At 42.9% G+C, this 22,081-nt stretch overlaps 1 protein-coding gene across 1 annotated transcript in view; it reads right to left on the reverse strand.

Annotated features, from left to right (window-relative positions):
• Nucleotides 1-22,081, reverse strand: part of LOC123763973 (uncharacterized) — a 298,070-nt gene that overhangs the window by 54,560 nt on the left and 221,429 nt on the right. Inside the window, exons 16-21 of the mRNA XM_069330107.1 lie at nt 21,016-21,219; nt 18,599-18,750; nt 17,293-17,463; nt 11,364-11,555; nt 7,202-7,373; nt 3,067-3,238 (exon numbers count right to left, since the gene is read on the reverse strand). Of these exons, the coding sequence (XP_069186208.1) occupies nt 3,067-3,238; nt 7,202-7,373; nt 11,364-11,555; nt 17,293-17,463; nt 18,599-18,750; nt 21,016-21,219 (1,063 nt within the window). The remainder of the gene's footprint in view (nt 1-3,066; nt 3,239-7,201; nt 7,374-11,363; nt 11,556-17,292; nt 17,464-18,598; nt 18,751-21,015; nt 21,220-22,081) is intronic.

Consider the following 22,081-nt stretch of genomic DNA (forward strand, 5'->3'; position numbering starts at 1 on the left):
ACTACCCAAAAACCTCACTTCAAACTAAATTTTATACCTAATTTATACCTTATACCTATCTAAATAAACCTACAAAACTATGTTCAAGTTATTACTTACCCTTGCTGATGAATGCTGTAGGCGTATGGAAGATGGTGAGGAGGGGGGAGGAGGAGAGGTGTTACTGTTTGGAAGGGGAGTCCCCTTCCATTATAACATCAGGCAGTGAGGACCTCTCTGGGATGCACTCCCTGGCACGTTTTGCCTGCATACCACTAGGTCCTGGTTGTGGCTCACTGCTCAATTTTCTCACCACAAATCTGTCCATGGAAGATTGTTTTTCCCTTCTTCGCAAGATGTGTCTGTAGTGAGGCATCACATTGTCATTGAAAAGATTAATGCAACGGCCTACTACAGCTTTCTCTGGGTGAGTCTTTTCAATAAAAGTTTGCATCTCTTCCCACATCTGACACCACTTCTTAATGTCTGCAGAAGGGACATTCAGTACTGCCTCATCCTCCTCTACTGGAGAAACATCCTCAGCTGTGTCTTCTTGCTGTTCCTTTTGAAGGGCTTGGAGTTCTTCGGTGGTCAGTTCTTCGTTGTGTTCTTCCACCAACTCCTCCACATCATCACTATCCAATTCCAAGCCCATTTGCTGGCCCAGAGTAACAATTTTCTCAACAATAGGTGCATTATTTAAAGGTTCAAACCCCTCAAAGTCTAGTTCGGTCACACATTCAAGCCACAATTTTCTCCAGCCAGAGATCAGGGTTCCTTGAGTCACTTCTTGCCAGGCTTTGTCAACGAGTTTTAAAGCACTACAAATGTTAAAATGGTCTTTCCAGAACTCTTTGAGGGTGAGGTTTGTGGCTTCAGTCACTTCAAAACATTTCCGGAAAACTGCCCTTTCATAAAGTTTCTTAAAATTCGCTATGATTTTCTGGTTCATAGGCTGAATTAGAGGAGTGGTGTTAGGAGGAAGGAACTTTACTGTGAGAAATTTACTGTATCTGTGCAACAATTCGTCTTCCAAGCCTGGAGGATGAGCAGGAGCATTGTCAAGGAAAAGAAGGGCCTTGAGTGGTAAATGTTTCTCCTGCAGATATTTTTCTATGGCAGGGCACACCACTTCATTCACCCACTCCGAAAAAATAAGCCTAGTCACCCATGCCTTTTTATTAGCCTTCCACATCACACACATTTGATTTTTCTGCACTTTATACTGTTTGAAAACCCTTGGATTTTCAGAATGATACACTAGCAAGGGTTTAATTTTCAAATCGCCACTCGCATTTGAACACAGCACAAGCGTAAACCTATCTTTCATAGGCTTGTGTCTGGGCAATGATTTTTCCTCCTTGGTAATGTATGTCCTCTTCGGCAATCTTTTCCAGAACAGTCCTGTTTCATCACAATTAAAAACTTATTGCAGTAGGTATCCCTCAGCCTCTGCAAACTTTTTAAATTCTTTAATAAATCTTTCAGCAGCTGGTTTGTCTGAGCTGGCTGCCTCCCCATGCCTTGCAACACTATTGATACCACTTCTTTTTCTAAATTTTTCAAACCATCCCCTGCTTGCCTTAAAGTCTATCTGCACTCGTTCCAGGGGTTTTCTTTACAAGGTCTTCGTGCAATACCCAGGCTTTCTCACAAATGATGACCTCTGAAACACTATCATCCGCTAACTCCTTGTTGTGAATCCAAATTAATAACAACTTTTCCACTTCTTCAAGTATTTGTGGTCTTTGTTTCGTGATTGTTCTTATGCCTTTTGCCACTTTAGCACTCATAATGTCCTTTTTCTTGCTAAGTATAGTGCATATTGTTGACGTGGCTTTGTTGTACTGCCTACAAAGTTCAACAACACGTGTACCATTTTCATGCTTCCGAATGATCTCTTGTTTTTTCTCTATTGTCATCCTCACATCCTCAGTTTCTTGCCTTGATCCTTACCACTGGCTTTCTTGGGACCCATGGGAAGATATATAATAACAACTTTTATGGTCAAATGACCAAAAATCCAACAAAACACTGAAAATCCTGGTGAAGAATTGAGGCGGGATAGTCATTGGGTGCGAGGCATTGGTAAACTGAGGGGCGATCGCCATACCACCACGCGCTAGGTCGGCCTGTACGCGTATCAACACCCTCACCTTCCGAGGCAAATTTTCCGAGCAAATCCTGTTCGTATTACGAAAAACTCGTATACAGGGACACTCGTATTCTGAGGTACCACTGTACTTCCTACCCAGAGGTAAACAAGGGCAAACAAAAACCCCAGCTGACTCCAAGGGCAGCCAAATACCGAGCAGTAAAAGACACAGTGGAGGTAGACCCCAAGGTGACTTGTGGAAGGTGGCCCCAAGCCCCAAGGGCAGTACTTACAGGGCACCTAAGGAAGCAAACCCTAGGCCCATGCGGCCCGAGTACCAAAGAATATAATATTACTCCTGGCTTGCACACCACCTGTAGAGACAGTCCACGCCACAAGGCACAGAAATTTAAACAAAATCCAGACCCAGTACAGTACCACATCAGCCAAGAACTGAAGAGTGGATCGTCGGCACGAAGGTCTGGGACTCCCACTTTCCCCTCCCGGAAAGGGAAATTGCGCAGACAGCAGCGCGGCAACGTGATGACATCTTGCTAGTTAGTAGTTTTCATTTGGGGAGTTCTGTCCACTCGTTTGGCATTCGGTAGCAATATTTTCACCAGAATAGGGGTTTGTTTTGGGGTGCCTACCTTTCTGGGTGCCAGACCCAGTCGATGGCAGGCATAGAATGCTTCCAACCACATGGGGTTGGAAGCATTCTATAGGCCACTGCTCCTCGTGCCTCTCTGCGGAAGCCTGGTTCTGGTTCGTGGTCCCCAGTAGGCAAAAACTCCATGCACAATTCTGACAATGCATGCCAAAAAGCTAATATATATACATATCAGCCTGGATAACGCCAGGGAGCCTACAGGGCTCCCCCATTGGCTCGGGAATTGGCTGGTGCCCCCCCCCCCCCCAGAAATGAATGTATTGTCAGAATTACATCCAAAGATAAGATAAAATGTAACATATATGACCTTTTCCCATCTTACCATATAACATAAATTCCATTACAGTATAGATTGGCTCAGTTTTGGTGCACACTCCCAAGAGACGCACAATGTTTTCATGGTCAAAGTTTTTCATCATCTCGGCTTCAGAGAGGAAATCCAGCTTCTCAGATATAGTAGAGCCAACCTTTAGTGTCTTCACTGCTACTGCCACCTGGAAACATGACAGCAAGCAGTGACAAACTGGAATATTGACCATGAGAATTATTTTTTGCTAAGATGCATACAAGTTGAGACATAAGAATAAGAATGAGAAAACCAGCGTTGAATGTAATGAAACGCCATTTTCTGGGTGAGACCTTGAGGCTCCCCGGAGCTATCCAGGTTGTTATTGCTAATGTCAGACTTTGGCATCAGTCATGTGTATGGAGTTCTTAGGCCTACCGGATACCACGAGCCAGAACCTGGCCCCCTCAGAGAGGCACGAGGAGCAATGACCTATAGAAACCCCCGTGTGGTTGGAAGCATTCTATGTCTGCCATCGATCGGGTCAGGCACCCGGAAAGGTAAGCATTCCAAAACAAGCCCTTATTCTGGTTAAGAAATTGCTACTGAGAGCCGAACTAGTGGACAGAACTCCCAAAATAAAAACGAGCTAACGAGCATGACGTCACCACGTTGCCGCGCCTACGTCTGGGCAGTTCCCCCCTCCCCGGGAGGGGGAAGGGAGGAGCCCCAGACCCCTCATGCCGGCAACCCAATACCTCAGTTCTGAGGCTGGATATCAAAACACACAAAAAAAACGCCAACCGGAGGGAGGGAGGGTTGCTGGGGAGCTTCTGGGTCTCACCCGGAAAATGGCGTTTCATTACTGTACATTCAACGCTGGTTTTCCGGGGGAGTCCCGTCGGCTCCCTGGAGCTACCTACCCAAAGACGAAAACAAGAGGGACCTAACGTGGGAGGCGGAAGTCGCTCGCTCCTCAACGCGAAGCAGAGACAAAAAACTGCAACTGCCAACCCAAGGCCACGCAAGCCCGACAAGGCCCAGGAACAGCAACGAAGGAATGCATAACCAACCTACAAACGTCATGGGCGCGGGGAAAGACAGCAGGCCGGCTGGATTGAACCACTCTGCGGACAACCCGAGAGAACTGCACCCTGGAACAGGGAAGAAGGGGAACCGGAGCAACCCAAAGAGTGACCCCAGGCACAGCAGCCGTGGCACACAAAGAACGGCGAAGCTCCGCAACCGAACACAACACACGATGCACTACCGGCCAGACCAACCAAGCATCAACAACCCAAGGATCCCTCCGGAAAGCAGCCGCTGCAGTCTTCGCCAGAAAAGAAGGAGACAGCTGCAAGCAAACAAACCTATCACGAGGACCAAAAGAGCCAAAACCCTGGCGCCAGAAGAGAGCATGAAGCACCCCGACCCGACCACCAGAGGCTAGCGCCAACAAGAAAAGAGCCTCGGAAAACAATCTAGAACCGAAGGGGCCGAAGAGAAGAGAGCACAAAATACAAGAACCAGGACGGCTCAAGCGGCGCAAGAGCAGGCCGGAGGTGAACCATACCAGAGACAGCTCGCGAATTGGTGCAGAGGGAACACCAAAACCGAAGCAACCCAGAGTGGCTCCGCCAGCGCTGCACGAGACAAGGCTACAGTATGTGGCAAGATGACAGCCCCAAACCTCCACAAGAGAAGGACAAGACCACACCAACAAAACACAGCAAACCTACTAAGGGACAAAAAGAACCACTAAAAAACCCCACACCGCTGCCGAGACGAAGCATGCAGGTGCAACACTATTAACGAAGCCACCTGATCACCAACAGATGGTTAGAGACTCGAGGCAGAACCAAACCAGCCCTGCCACGGACCGACCGAGCATAGGAAGAGGCGGAGCCGCGTGAAAAACCTCGGGTGCGAACACCGAGCAAGCAGAGCCGGAAACCCAAGCTGGTAAGGAACCAGATGGAACATTTGTCGTACAGAAAACTTCCTAATACCAGCGAGCACGCCAGGAGATTGGAGACACTGTGGTCCCAATGCGAGACTCTTGAGAAGTGACACTGTGAGATCATGAAAAGCAAAGACACCGCATTCCAGAGGAGCAGCAAACTCAGCCCCAACAGGGCAGAACGAAACATGCAATATCGAGTATGGTATGAGGAGAACAAACCAGGACGTGAGCAGCATGAAAACAAAAATGCATCCCCCAAAAGGGAACACAAAGAAAAAAAGCCAGAGCCAAGGCCCAAAAACCTAACACCTCCCGGCCCAATGAAAAGAAACTGCAGAGGCAGGAGAAGAAGAACAGAAGCCACATCCACCTGCATACAGGGCAACCCAGAAGCTGGAAGTGTCAAACAAGGAGAAGATGAAAACTCAGGACCAGAACTAAACACAGGGGCAGTGCAAAAACAGGGAACTGAACAAGGACAAAGTTCAACCTAGTACTGTATTAGTAGAGCTAAGACGGAAACAAAACCGAAGCGACCAACACCCCCAAGCCCCGTCACAATAACCAAAACAGGGCAGCCTCGGGGCTTCCGGGGAGCAAACAACCTAGCGCATTGCAACCACCTAAACCCAACATGCAATTCTCGTGCTGCCTGCACCCGCATAGTCAGCATAAAACTGGGTACCTGAGTCAAACAAGCAACAAAACTCACAGGACTCCGGGTCGAAGGTGCCACCAACTCAACAGGCAACAGACGGAGGCAAAAACAGTGAGAGTCACCCTGAGACAAGGGAACAGAGCAACCCTTGAACTCGCACAAAGTGAGGGGAGACTCAGGGGTCACATCTATTGGACCCATTCGCCCCCGTGGAGAATTCCCATGGTTCTGAGACGGAACTCACGCTCAGGGAAGCCCAGGCAGGGTACTGCTAACCGGCGCCCAAGTCTAACAAACAACTTTCTAAGAACTGAACCCCTGAGATGTGTACACTCACAAGCAGGGGGGGGTACCACCGGAATAGAGAAGAGTACTCAATACAAAGAGAGCAATAACCAAGGCAGACACCCCCCCACCGGGCAGACAAACAAAAAGAAAACCCAGGAAGAGGACAGCATACCCAGGCGAAACAGAGCCGGCCGCTATGATAAGTGAAAACAAGCTGCGCAGTACCCTGCGCCCCTTACCAGTACAAACTGCCCCTACCCTAAAACAAACAAGGGAGACAAAACACCCCAGCACACAAAGGGCAGCCGAAAACCGAGCAGTAAACAGCTAAGCAGAGGCAGAACCCAAGGAACCTGTGGAAGGTGGCCCCAAGCCCCAAGGGCAGTACTTACTGGGCACTTAGGGAAGGTAACCCTAGGCGCATGCAGCCCGAGAACTGAAGAATCACTCCTGGCTCGCACACCCCTATAAGACAGCCACCATGCCACAAGACACAGAGCTGAGACCAAGATCGGAGCCAGAGAACACGACTTCTGCCTAGCGCATCAGCCTCAGAACTGAGGTCTAGGGTTGCCGACACAAGGGGTCTGGGGCTCCTCCTTCCCCCTCCCGGGGAGGGGGGAGCTGCGCAGACAGTGGCGCGGCAATGTGGTGACGTCATGCTCGTTAGTTTGTTTTTATTTTGGGAGTTCTGTCCACTAGTTCGGCTCTCATTAGCAATTTCTTAACCAGAATAGGGGTTTGTTTTGGGATGCTTACCTTTCAGGGTGCCTGACCCGGTCGATGGCAGACATAGAACGCTTCCAACCACATGGGGGTTTCTGTAAACCATTGCTTTTCGTGCCTCTCTGAGGGGGCCAGGTTCTGGCTCGTGCTCCCCGGTAGGCCCACAGAACTCCATACACATGACTGATGACAAAGTCTGACATTAGCAATATCAGCCTGGATAGCTCCGGGAAACTGATGGGGCTCCCCCCAGAAGAGAAGGGAAAAATTTTGAATTCCAAACAACTTGGCAGAAAGAGAATCAGATTCAATGCATATGCATAAACATACAGATACGGTATTACAAATACATCTATCTTTTATATTTTTCACATGTGGTTTTTCCGCATACTTAGATCAGTGTTTATTTATCATTGTTGCACACATCTATCTAAATATAGTCTTTATCTACATAAATACCTAGTACAGTATTTGCATCTTATCATACCTGTGTTCATTAATTTTAATCAGCATAAACAAAATCAGCATTTACTTACCCATCCCTGAGCATCAAACAAGCATTCTCCTCCATATACTGTCCCAAAGGCCCCTTCACCGAGCTTGCGATTGATGACAACTTTGTCTCTTGGAATCTCCCATCCATCAAATATTTCAAACAAAGGTCGGCGCCGCCAGAATTCCTGAATCTGTTCCAATTTTTTTTCATACCTGTGGAACAGAATGTTTTTTTTTTTTGCAATGAAAAATGGAGATTCTGTTTGATTTTGATTTTAATTAATTATCATTACCCCATTTCCCATTTTCATGGATTGGGTAGGTATCAGCCCAAAAGGAAATATGATATAAAAAACCAGCGTTGAATGTAATGAAACGCCATTTTCTGGGGGAGCCCCAGAGGCTCCCTGGAGTTTATCAGGCTAATGTATGTTATATTATACCGGGACATTAGCTAAGGAGTTCAGACCTACCAGGGACCAGCGCCAGAACCTGGCCCCCTTCAGAGAGGTTTCAGGGAGCAATGGCCCTGGAAAACCCCTTTGTGGTTGGGGTTTTCCTTATCTGCCATCAACCGGGGTTAGGCACCCAGAAAGGTAGGCATAACAAAACAAACCCCACATCTTGAGGTTATCTTGAGATGATTTCGGGGCTTTTTTTAGTGTCCCCGCGGCCCGGTCCTAGACCAGGCCTCCACCCCCAGGAAGCAGCCCATGACAGCTGACTAACTCCCAGGTACCTATTTACTGCTATGGTAAAAAACTAAAACAAAAACCGAACAGAGAGGTAGAAACTCCCTACAATCACAAGGAAACAAGGAAACAAGCAAACATCACACTTTACTGCTGCGCCGATCGTCCGTGCAGCCCTCCCCGCCCCGAGAGGGGGAGGGGGGAGCCCCGGACCTACCGCGCCGGCTGCCAAGCTTCAGTTCGGAAGCTAAGCTTCAACCAACGCGAAAAAAACGCCGATCGGTGGGAGGGAAGGTTGCCAGGGAGCCTCCGGGGCTCACCCAGAAAATGGCGTTTCATTACATTCAACGCTGGTTTTCTGTGGGAGCCCCTACGGCTCCCTGGAGCTTCATACCCAAAGAAAAGGAAAAGAAAGGGCTAACCTGGGAGGCTGCCTCCACAAACTCTGCAACGCACAGCCGAGACAACAGGTCACAACCTGCGACCCAAGGCAACAAGAATGCACAGGAGCTCTGGTCCCTGGTAGGTCTGAACTCCTTAGCTAATGTCCCGGTCGAATATAACATATATTAGCCCGATAAGCTCCAGGGAGCCGTAGGGGCTCCCCACAGAAAGTGGGCGTTGACAGAGTGGTCGTTAGAGCCAGTCAGTGTCACCCCTGACAGGTGGGAGTTACCACAAAGATATTATCACCTAATTATTTCAATGTCTCTGATTGATTTTTTCTTAGTTTTTTTGAGGTAATATTATTCAATAGTGTGTATTGTAATATATTTATATAATAAAAGTGGTGAATAATCGCTATACTCAAAAGTAAGTAAGTGATTCAATTATTATGTTCATAAAACAATAAACAAATAGTTTTGCTGCTATTACACTCTATACACACATGTTATATTTAAGTATCTGCATGTTTTGTTCACCATAATGAACCACTAAGATGGTATTGAGAGTAAAAAAGCAATGAGGCATGACCGCGACACACAGCCAGCCACTCATTGCCACTCCCTCAACAACGCCTCACTCGCCCACATTCTCCTCCCACCATCCTGTTTTATATTTTATTCACAATATACAGGCATTATATATAAGAATCTACAAATTTTGTTCACCACAACTATACAACTAAGCTGATATAGTTAGTTTAGACACTAAGAGTCGTTGCTACACACAGTCAGCTGGTGGCTCCCTCACTCATTCAAGGTCACACGCACTAAATTTTCTCCCCCAACAATACCGCTTGTGGTGTTATTACACTATATACAGACATTATATATATGTTTTGTTCACCACAACTGTACCAACTGTACAACTAAGCTGATATAGTTAGTTCAGGCACTAAGAGTTGTCGCTATACACACAGTCAGCTGGCGGCTCCCTCACTCATTCAAGGTCACACGCACTAAACTTTTTCCCCCAACAATACTGTTTGCAGTGTTATTACACTATATACACAATATATATAAGTATCTACATGCTGTATGCACCATAACTGTACACCTAAGCTTGTAGAGTGCCCAATGAGCATAGTGGCCACCCTCTACACAGCCAGACGAATCATGCAGATTCGAATCGCCTCCGTCACCCAAATGGCTCCTCCCAGCATAATCTTTTTGCTGTTATTACACTAATATACACATTATATATAAGTATCTACATTTGTGTTCACCATAGAGAACCACTGAGCTGGTATGGTGAATGCAGACAATAACAGGTGACCACACAGTCAGTAAACGATGCAATCTCCCTCTATCCCTCAGCATCACTCCACCCACAGCGCTAATTATTACAACAATCCTGCTATTATCTCAACCCTGGTTATTTTTATCACAGTCAGAGGTCATCTGTAATATTATCATCGCTAAATAATAGCAATTATATATTTATTTTGACATTTTTCGGCGATGCTGTGGTCACAAGCTGAACAGCAATGCTGTTCGCTCATGCTGCATGCGCCAGCCTTGGTTACTTCCACAGTACTGTCGCTCTCACACCTGAGAATATTGCCCTTGATTTTTGTTAAAAATGGCATCTGTTTACAAGAGCCCTGAGGAAGCTAATGTGAACCCCGTGTAACCGCGGGCCATTTGAATCGTCCCTGGCACCCTATGGCATATATATACGCCATGCGCACCATGGAACATGTTACTCATGGCGTATATATTTACAAGAGCCCTGAGGAAGCTAATGTGAACCCCGTGTAACCGCGGGCCATTTGAATCGTCCCTGGCACCCTATGGCATATATATACGCCATGCGCACCATGGAACATGTTACTCATGGCGTATATATACGCCATGGGCAGTTTAAGGGTTAAGCCAGCACCCAGTCCCTTGCTCCAAGCTAAATCATATTCTTTCTTTATTTGTTCCCAAACGGTTGGGCAATCTCATGACTAGATTCACTTAAGAGCATTGTGTTTTTCCTAAGAAACATTGAGCTCACAGGGCAGTGAACTCATAAATCGTATTTGCTATGGCAGTACATTTATTGTTTGAAACACTGTGTGTGTATGTCTCATGACTTCACCTTCAGTTGTTTCACCTGTGGTTGTCAAATTAAGTTGACCAGTTACATGTAGCATTTCTCCAGTCACTCGCCATTGTCTTGTGGATGAGTCAGATCCTAATGACCCTCTATTAAGTCATGTCCTGCAAGTTCACACACCCCATCTCTTGAAGCCACTGATGTAAATAATCTATCCTTATTCATGGGGAAAGGTTTCTGAAGCCTTATAGAATAGTCTTTTTGCAGACATTAGAAGAATCGCTTCTATACACCCTTAGCTTTATATCTTAGGTTTGGAAATACAATTCAGTTATGATTTTAACACTGTATGTATTAAGTGGGTAATGCAATAAAACCAATAATAATTGTATATTACACACTCAGAGTCACTGTACCTACTCCAAAATAATCAACTAACCTAACCAAAATGAGAAGAAAATGGTGGATGCCAAAACCATCATTAGTTTCAAAGTGTAATATGATAAAGATTATGGGGATGATGGGACACCATGAGCATAGCTCTCATTCTGTAACTACATTAGGGTAATTACACCAAGTGGAGGTGGTGGGTGAACATAAGTATACTGGGTCATACACACCAAAGACCAAAGAGCTGAAGCTCAACCCCCGCAGGCACAATTAGGCGAGTACAACAAGTGAAGGTGGTAAATGAGTGTGAGTATTCTGGGCCATACATCCAATTCTTCTCTAGCTGAATGTTTAAGTATTTCCTAATTTTTCCCATTCAATTTTTCTATTTACACATTATAGCAAAATAGAATAGATTTACAATAATACAAGTCACAGGTGGACTATGTTCCTGGAATGAATTAACAGTTATGTGGATTAGAATACGTACTTGCATAATCAAATAGATGAGGTTCTACTCCATTCTATATAAACTACTATTATTCTTTGTTAGAAGACCTGCAAACATTACATTGAATATAAATCAATTTACTAGGATCACATCTGAAAAATAAAAGAGAAGGCATAAACTAACCTTCTCTTAAAGATGCAAAAGCAGATGATGAGCAAGAGGATGAGCCCCCCAAAGCACAGCGTGCACAGGACAATTAAGGCGTATGCACATTCCAGGTGCACAAACTCGCTGAAACCTTGTATTGCACATCTGCTGCCGTCAACTGGTGCTCTTCCAGTTGGCCATTTGAAAAATTCTTCATTTACAACCAACCTATACAAAATTTACAGTATTTATAAATTGTAACACAATCTAATGAAATAAATAAATAAATCATATTGTATAAAATAATAGAAACGTAGAGGTGGTAGGAGAAGAAAATGCTCAACAAGTGTTCAGAGAGAATCTGTAAGGTCTTCTCTGAATACCTTTTATTCTCTTCTCCGAGGCTGTGGGTCCTCACTGATCCATGAATTGGATCAATGAAGTTGTCTTGGGTGGTAAGAGTTACCACCCAAGACATTATCACCCATTACCTTGGTGATAATATTACCTTGGGAACAAAGTTCTCCTTAAACCATTCACCAAATATTACTCGACATCCATTCATTTTCGTAGTACCTTCTAAAGACCTAAATTTGTTATTATTCCAATCACAAGCAATTTGTATCTGCACAGCACAACACACATACACTGTGCTTATTTTACTTATAACCAACAGTGGAATCATTTTCACCTGATGAGCCATACTACCAATTGTTAACATACGTCAGCACACACCTGTCTCATCTGCATTATAAATTTGCTCACACAATAAATTCTTGTCCTCTGCCATTTCCTCTAATTTATTTAAATAATCTTCTGCACTAGTAGCAGCAGCTAAGTGCCTTTTACCAAGTATTTTAATGCAGATAATTCAGCAGTGGTGATTAAAGCTTTTTAGCCATCCAATGGTATATAAAAACTGCTCAGGAATTTTGTATTGAAATGAAATTCTTAGGCTTTTTCCACAAGCAACAAGCCTACCACTGACTTTTTCATCTCCTCGTGCTTCTGCTTGCACCACTCTCACACACTGCACTATCCACACTATGCACGTTGGCTTTACTCACTGCCTTTCTATTACATATTGCTGTATCACTTTCACTTCAAGACAAATAGTCAAATATAATACATTTAGCCTTAATAAAGTCTAAGAAGAGTAAGTCATGCTAATTTGAGAAAACCTAACACTTCATTATTGTTACAAAAATACAGCAATACAAAATTTATTAGCATTACAAAATAGGATCACCAACAAAGATGTGATTCTCAGAAGCTGTAGATTTCTTTGAACACCTTGGAGCAGGCATTTCGTTTCTAGATTGCTACTTTGAGGCACTGGAAAAGAAAACTAGCTGCTTTAGGGTCTCTTTGTTATTTCAATGAGCCTGGAACCAAGATCCCCTGAAAAAGCTCCTTGCACTTTCTTCTCATGGACCAAGGGTCTCAGATCTGATAGGAACAAAGATGTACTAGTGGTCTATTTCCCCTAAATTTAATGGACTTGAATGTTTTCCTGTACTTACCTAAATGTACTTACAGGATGAGAGCTACGCTCGTGGTGTCCCGTCTCCCAGCACGCTTTGTCATATAACGCTTTGAAATTACTGACAGTTTTGGCCTCCACCACCTTCTCACCTAACTTGTTCCAAATGTCTACCACTCTGTTTACAAAAGTGAATTTTCTTATATTTCTCCAGCAGCTTTGTTTCATTAGTTTAAATCTAATGACCTCTTGTTCTTTAAGTTCCGGGTCTCAGGAATTCTTCCCTATCAATTTTATCGAGGCCTGTTATTATTTTGTACGTAGTGATCATATTGCCTCTTTTTCTTCTATCTTCTAGTTTTTGCATGTTTAATGCCTCTAACCTCTCCTCGTAGCTCTTGTCCTTCAGTTCTGGGAGTTACTTAGTGGCATGTCTTTGCACCTTTTCCAGTTTATTGATGTGCTTCTTAAGATCTGGGCACCATACAACTGCTGCATATTCCAGCTATGGTCTAACAAAAGTCGTGAACAATTTCTTAAGTATTTCTTCATCCATGTACAGGAGTACCTCAGTTTAAGAATTTAATCCATTCCTGGAGATGGTTTATACCCCAAAAATTCATAAACCGAAGCGAATTTCCCCATAAGAAATAATGGGAAATGAATTAATCTTTTCCTGAGTCACCAAAAACTTTACTTCAAAGTAAATTTTATACCTAATTCACCCAAATCTTTACTACAAAAGTATGTTCAAGTTATTTCGACACTATTACTTACACTCATTACTTAGTGACACTCGACACTATTACTTACCCTTGCTGATGACTCCTGTTGGTGTTTGGAAGATGATGAGGAAGGGGGAGGAGGAGAGGTGTTACTGTTTGGAAGGGAAGTCCCTTTCCATTATAACATCAGGCAGTGAAGATTTCTCTGGAGTGCACACTCTGGCACGTTTTGCCTGCATACCACTAGGTCCTGGTTGCGGCTCACTGCTTGATTTTCTCCCTTTTCTCATAAGGAAATGTTCCATTGAAGATTTTTTTTTCCCTTATTTGCAACATTTGTCTGTAGTGAGGCATCACATTGTCATTGAAAAGATTAATGCAATGCCCTACTATAGCTTTCTCTGGGTGATTCTTTTCAGCAAAACTTTGCAGCCTTCCCATACTGCACACATTTTCTTAGGAAGGGACATTCTCTACTGCCTCATCTTCCTCCCCTGAAGATTTGTTGTACTGCCAAGCTAGTTCAACAACATGAGTACCATTTTCATGCTTACAAATAATCTCTTGTTTTTCCTCTATGGTCATTCTCACATGTGATTTTTTGCCTTAATCCTTACCACTGGCTTTCTTGGGACCCATGGTGAGATATATAATAACAACTTTTATGTTCAAATGGCCAAAACTCCAACAAAAAACTGTAAAATCTTGTGAAGAATTCAGCGGGATAGTCACTGGGCGCGAGGCACTGGTAAACTGAGGCGCGAACGCCGTGCCACCATGCGCTAGGTTGGCCATACGTATATCAACAAACTCGTATCCTGATGCAAAGTTCGTATCCTGATTCAAATTTTCCAAACAAATCAGGCTTGTAACCCAAAAAGTTCGTAAACAGGGACATTCGTAACCCGAGGTACCACTGTATTTGAAAGCAATTTTGAAGTTAGAAAGTGTAGCATAGACTCCTTGCACAATGTTCTTAATGTGGTTCTCAGGTGACAGTTTTCTATCTAGAACCACCCTCTTAGATCCCTTTTTTGTCAGAATTCTTTAAAGATTTCTCACATAATTTATAGGTTGTGTGGGGTCTATGTTCTCCAATTCCACATTCTATAACATGGCATTTGTCCTTCTATCTAGACCCACCCCTAGATTCCTTTCTTTGTCAGAATTCTTTAAAGATTTCTCACATAATTTATAGGTTGTGTTGGGTCTATGTTCTCCAATTCCACATTCCATAATATGGCATTTATTCACATTAAATTCCATTTGCCAAGTGGTGCTCCATATACTTATTTTGTCCAGGTTTTCTTGAAGGGCATCACAATCATCTAGGTTTCTAATCCTTCCTATTATCTTAGCATCATCAGCAAACATGTTCATATAATTCTGTATTCCATCTGGTAGATCGTTTATGTAGACAATGAACATTACCGGTGCAAGAACTGAACCCTGTGGTACTCCACTTGTGACATTCCTCCAATCCGATACATTGCCTCTGATTACGGCCCTCATTTTTCTATCAATTAGGAAATTTTTCATCCATAATAGAAGCTTACCTGTCACCCCTCCAATATGCTCCAGTTGCAGGCGATGAGTCACAATAACGTGGTCTAGTCCTTCTAGTGTGTGGTCTGGTCAACATGTTCCAGTTTCCAGAGCAACCTCTTATGTGGAACTTTGTCAAAAGCCTTTTTTATGTCCAAATAGATGCAGTCAACCCAACCATCTCTTTCTTGTAAAATCTCTGTGGCTCAATCATAGAAACTGAGTAAATTCATTACATAGGATCTTCCAACTCGAAAACCATACTCTCTGTCTAATATTATATCGTTTTTCTCCAGGTGTTCTACCCATTTAGTTTTAATTATTTTTTCCAATATTTTGACTATTACACTTGTCAATGATACAGGTCTATAATTGAGGGGGTCTTCCCTGCTGCCACTTTTGCAGATTGGAACTATGTTAGCCTTTTTCCACACATCAGCTATAACTCCTGTGCACAGGGATGCCTGAAAAAATCAGTTGAAGTGGAATGCTGAGCTCAGGAGCACATTCTCTCAGAACCCATGGTGAAACTCCATCTGGACCAACTGCTTTGTTCTCACTTACCTCCTTGAGCATTTTTCCACTTCGTCTCTAGACACCTCTATGCGCTCTATGTTGTTCTCTGGTATTCTTATTATGTCTGGTTCCCTGAAGATTTCATTTTGTACAAACACACTTTAGAACTTTTCGTTTAATGTTTCACACATTTCCTTTTCATTTTCCATGAATCTATTTCCCATTTTCAATCTCTGAATATTATCCTTTACCTGCAGTTTGTTGTTTATGAATTTATAGAATAGACCTGGTTCTGTTTTACATTTGTCCACAATCCCTTTTTCAAAATTTCTTTCTGCCTCTCTCCTCACTGTCGTGTAGTTGTTTCTTGCATCTTTGTATCGCTGGTATGTTTGGGGGTTTGGCCTCTTCCTATATTGATTTTATTTTTGTCTTTTGGTCTCTGGCCCTCTCACAATTTCTGTCGAACCAATCCTGTTTCTTAGTTCTGCATCTCTGGTGTGGTATAAATTTTTTTGTCCCTTTATCATATATTTCACAAAACTTAACATACATCTCATTTACTTCATGTTCTAACAGCAAGTTTTTCCAGTCAAATACCCTAAAGAAATGTCTGAGTTCCCCATAATGACCTCTCCTGAAATCAGGCTTTTCAACTGCTTCAACCTCATTTTCTTCCAGATTATAACACATTGCATACTTTATTCTCAAAAAGACATGGGTCACTTTTACCCAAGGGAGGGAGGTACTGAATGTCAAATATCTCTTCCTGTTTCCTGGTAAATATCAAATCCAGCATGGAGGGAACATCCCCTTCCCTCCTCCTCGTAGCTTGTTTAACATGTTGAAACATGAATGTTTCCAGGATGAGGTTTATGAATCTACAAGTCCAAAAATTCTCTGTTCTAGCTTCATATGCCTCCCAGTCCATGGATTTCAAGTTCAAGTCACCAACTACCAACAGTCGTGATCTATGGTATCTTTATCAGCTCTCGCTATAATTTCTCTCATTATTGTTATAACATCCTCTCGTTTATTATCCAGCTCCTCCTTTGACCATGTGTTGCATGGTGGTGGACTATATGCATTTATGATTGTTAGTTTATCATCCTGATTGCAGATCTCTAGTGCTATTATGTCAACTTCTCGTGGATTGGCAATCATTATTTCATTTACCTTTAGGTGTTCTTTCAACAGCACAGCAACGCCACTGCCTTTCCTAATTCTGGAATAATTTTCCTAAATCCTAATTTAACCTGTGTAAACATACACATGTATTGTCCCATGCCAGTTGCCTACCATTTCTCCATGGGTATACATTACTTTCTCCATAGGTTTACATTACTTTCTCCATAGGTTCACATTACTTTCTCCATAGGTTTACATTACTTTCTCCATGAGAATCCATTACTTTTTCCATGGGAATACATTACTTTCTCCATGGGTATACATTACTTTCTCTATGGGAATACATTACTTTCTCCATGGGAACATATTACTTTCTCCATGGCTATACATTACTTTCTCTATGGGAATACATTACTTTCTCCATGGGAATACATTACTTTCTCCATGGTCCATGGCTATACATTACTTTCCTCCATGGGAATACATTACTTTCTCCATGGGGGTATACATTACTTTCTTATATCTTTAACACACATATAATTAATAAATGGAGTATGAAAACACTTACTCTCCCTCATCAGATGCCAAAGGACCAGGATGAAATCGTCCAACTTCTACATACTGATTCTCTTGAAACTGCCACACAATTATATCTGTTACTCTGGAGGAGCCAGACAAAAAGTTGATGTTCCCAGACACTCCATTGAAAGATAATGATGATATTTGCTTCATGAATGCTCTGAAAAAAAAGTAGAAAAATTAATATGAAAAGCACTTTTATTGAGCATAGCCATCCAGTTGATCCACTATGTTATAGTCAGGATTATCAGCAGTTCAGTATGACAACATTCAGGAATTTTTTCAAGCATCCCTGCAGTTATATAAGGTGCTAAGGAGTCACTGGAGAAAAGTTTAGTCCAACCAAGAATGACAATTCATAAAGACCACAAGCTCTACTATCAAATGAAAGCTCACTAACTGCTCATCTGCTTTCTTAGCGAGCCCTGCTGTCCACCACCAGGTAGAAATACCATACACACCCTTGTGGGACCTTGCTTGATACATTCTTTCAACCGGAGAAGACACGAAAATCTGACACATCACACAGGGAAGGGTGAAACCTACCATGAACCCAAAAGCCAACAGCAAAAAAACACGAGACTTAAGAAATGTCTTTTGGGGTCTATAACTCAGCACATAATCCCTGCATGCTGCATCATACAAATTTTTACCAATTCTCTAGTATCTTGCTATATTGACCACCACAATGGAGGCACAACAGATATCACAAATTGTCCTAGAACTGGCTACCAAGTCCTCTGCCCCTTATTAAAGCATATGAGCACCATTTCATTGGACTTTGAGTCCTCATCTGGCAGCCATTTATGATGCCAAGAGAAAGTTTAGTAGCATGCTAAGTCTTCATGAACGTATCTCTGGCAGTCATTCTGGGATGGAATGAGATTCTCTTCAGTGCTTGCCTTACACCTCATTTGATCCTATATGGATATTTAAAAAATAACCCTGCTGGACTGTGCCTCAACGTTGCACAACCTGATGCTCATTAATACAAACTATGACACAGTGGTTTCATCCCTTGGTGAACAACCAACCGTGACAGCTCAGAAAACACATTACTAAAACATACAAATGATGTTTATTTTTTATATAATTGCTGAATTGACGACTAAATTAAAAAGAAAATGAGCTGTTTTTCAAAGATGCAAACTATATTAAATTATGATTAATAATATTATTTGCTAAAAACTACAAATTGTTTATGCTGTGTATATGAAGGTATATAATCAAGTTATTGAAAATATATAATGTAATGTAATATAACCAAGAGATTATAGTGAGATTATATGACTTACTGAGTAGTATTTGGTGCTCTAAGGTCAGCAGAATAAGACTGATCCTCTTTGAAGAGTTTATCCAAAGCCAGTGCATAGGTCCAGACAGCATCATATGTAAACCCAGCATAGTCAGATTCTGATGCTTTCGTTTTGATGGTTTTATTGATTCTCTGTAATTTAATTGAGTCAAGTTAATATCATTAACCCTTAAACTGCGCATGGCATATACATATATACGCCATGAGTAACATGTCCCACGGTGCGCATGGTGTATATATACGCCATAGGGTGCCAGGCACGATTCAAATAGCCAGCGACTACACGGGGTTCACATCAGCTTCCTCAGGGCTCTTGTAAACAGATGCCATGTTTAAAAAAAAATTGTGGGCAATATTCTCTGGTATGAGAGCCACAGTACTGTTGGAGCAACCAAGGCTGGCGAATGCAGCATTAGCTAACAGTTCAGCTTATGACCACAGCATTGCCTAAAAATGTAAAAATAAATATGTAACTGCTATTATTTAGCGATGACAATATTACATATGACTCCTGACTGTAATAAAAATGACCAGGATTGTGATAATAGGATTGTTGTGATAATTAGCGCTGTGTGGGAGTAGTAATGCTGTGGGAGGGAGGGATATAGTGTCGTTTACTGACTGTGTGGCCACCTGTTATTGTTTGCATTCACCTTACCAGCTCAGTGGTTCTCTATGGTGAACATAAATGTAGATACTTATATATAATGTGTGTATTAGTGTAATAACAGTAAAAGGATTATGTTGGGAGGAGCCATTTGGGTGACTGAGGTGGCGTCGTCTGCATGATTTGTCTAGCTGTGTAGAAGGTGGCCACTATGCACCCTACAAGTTTAGGTGTACAGTTATGGTGCATACAACATGTAGATACTTATGTATATAATGTGTGTATATAGTTTAATAACACCCCAAACAGTATTGTTGGGGAGAAATTTAATGCGCCTGACCTTGAATGAGTGAGAGAGGCAGCCGCCAGCTGACTGTGAGTGTAGCGATGTCTCTTAGTTCCTGAACTAACTATATCAGCTTATTTGTACAGTTGTGGTGAACAAAACAAGTAGATACTTTTATATAATGTCTGTATATAGTGTAATAACTGCAAAACTATTTGTTTATTGTTTTATGAATGTAATAATTGAACCACTAATATGAACACCATACTTTTGAGTCTAGTGATGATTCACACATTTTATTATATAAATCAATCACACTATTGAATAATATTACTGCAAAAAAATAAGAAAAAATCAATCAGAGACATTGAAATAATCAGGTAATAACTCCCACCTGTCAGCTCGGGTGACAATGACCGTCTCTGACGACCGCTCTGTCAACGCCCACATTTTGCCAGACTTCCTCAGCCTATTGTGCCTAAAATGTGTTACCTACTATTTATTTTTTATTTTTCCTGTGCTCAGGGAACACAAATTAACATTTTTAGAAGACAAAATAATTTTTTAGATTTTTTTTCTTGCACACAGGGGTGTAAATTTCCTCAGGACCTGTTAGCAGCTTAAGGGTTAAGGCTCATCTTAAGTCAAGAAAAGATAAATAATACCAAAGTAATACGTTGTAATACATAATTTACTATAAAAAGAATATTTAGGCTATAAGATGGAACTTACATCCCTAGACTCTGTAGGCATATGCACTACTGACTAAATCATGATGAGTATGCAATGCGAAAAAGTCAAGTGGTAGCTAATCAGCTAAAATATTAAAACAATAAAGTATTAGCATTGCAAAAACAAGGTACTGTACTCTATTGTGAAATGAGTAAGGCATTATCTGCCATATGTGGATTGGTGGGTAGGTGGTTGGTTGGTGGATGTATTGGTGGGTAGGTGGCTGGCATGTGGATTGGTGGATAGGTGGTTGGGTAATGCATGTGTATTAATGGGTAGGTGGGTGGGTGGTGCGTGAGCTTGAAGGGAGTATTTTGAAAGGACTATACTGTACTATGTGCACTGTAATAAACAAAGCACAGTAAAAATGCAAGAATAGGAACTATCTGCTGACAAATATCAATTTCACTTTCAAAGGGAGCCGGTTGGCCGAGCGGACAGCACGCTGGACTTGTGATCCTGTGGTCATGGGTTCGATCCCGGGCGCCGGCGAGAAACAATGGGCAGAGTTTCATTCACCCTATGCCCCTGTTACCTAGCAGTAAATAGGTACCTAGGTGTTAGTCAGCTGTCACGGGCTGCTTCCTGGGGGTGGAGGCCTGGTTGAGGACCGGCCCGCGGGGACACTAAAGCCCCGAAATCATCTCTAGATAATCTCAAGATAACCACTTGCCTAAATCTATGACAAAACATAGCTACCATATACAGTACAAATTCGATGAAATCCTACCAAACGTCAGTTACAAATTGTATCACAAAGGGGCTCCCTAACCTCGCTGTATAGTTTCCTCCATTCCTTCACTGTTATTCCTTCCTGCATAATGTCGTCATCTTCAGCAAAGTACTTGTAGGAGAGGGACATGTGCCCTTGAAGAGCTCGGTGCATCTCTGCTGTAGTGCACTTGTTGTATGTTGGAATATGGTCTGTGTCATACCAGCCTGCTGAGTACCAATGTGGCAGGAACCATAGGTAACCCTGAAACAACACAACATTTATATAATAATTACTATTAAGACATCGTGCAGCATGACCACATCCAGTGTGACCACATCCAGTGTGACCACATCCAGCATGACCACATCCAGTGTGACCACATCCAGTGTGACCACATCCAGCATGACCACATCCAGTGTGACCACATCCAGCATGACCACATCCAGTGTGACCACATCCAGTGTGACCACATCCAGCATGACCACATCCAGTGTGACCACATCCAGCATGACCACATCCAGTGTGACCACATCCAGTGTGACCACATCCAGCATGACCACATCCAGTGTGACCACATCCAGCATGACCACATCCAGTGTGACCACATCCAGTGTGACCACATCCAGCATGACCACATCCAGTGTGACCACATCCAGCATGACCACATCCAATGTGACCACATCCAGTGTGACCACATCCAGCATGACCACATCCAGTGTGACCACATCCAGCATGACCACATCCAATGTGACCACATCCAGTGTGACCACATCCAGCATGACCACATCCAGTGTGACCACATCCAGCATGACCACATCCAGTGTGACCACATCCAGTGTGACCACATCCAGCATGACCACATCCAGTGTGACCACATCCAGCATGACCACATCCAGTGTGACCACATCCAACATGACCACATCCAGTGTGACCACATCCAGTGTGACCACATACAGTATGACCACATCCGTCATGATCACATCCGTCGTGATCACATCCGTTGTGACCACATCCGTCGCGACCACATCCAGTGAGACCACATCCAGTGTGACCACATACAGTATGACCACATCTGTCGTGATCACATCCAGTGTGACCACATACAGTGTGACCACATACAATA

This window comes from Procambarus clarkii, chromosome 23 (assembly GCF_040958095.1).
Source record: "Procambarus clarkii isolate CNS0578487 chromosome 23, FALCON_Pclarkii_2.0, whole genome shotgun sequence".
NCBI classification, from domain to species: domain Eukaryota; kingdom Metazoa; phylum Arthropoda; class Malacostraca; order Decapoda; family Cambaridae; genus Procambarus; species Procambarus clarkii.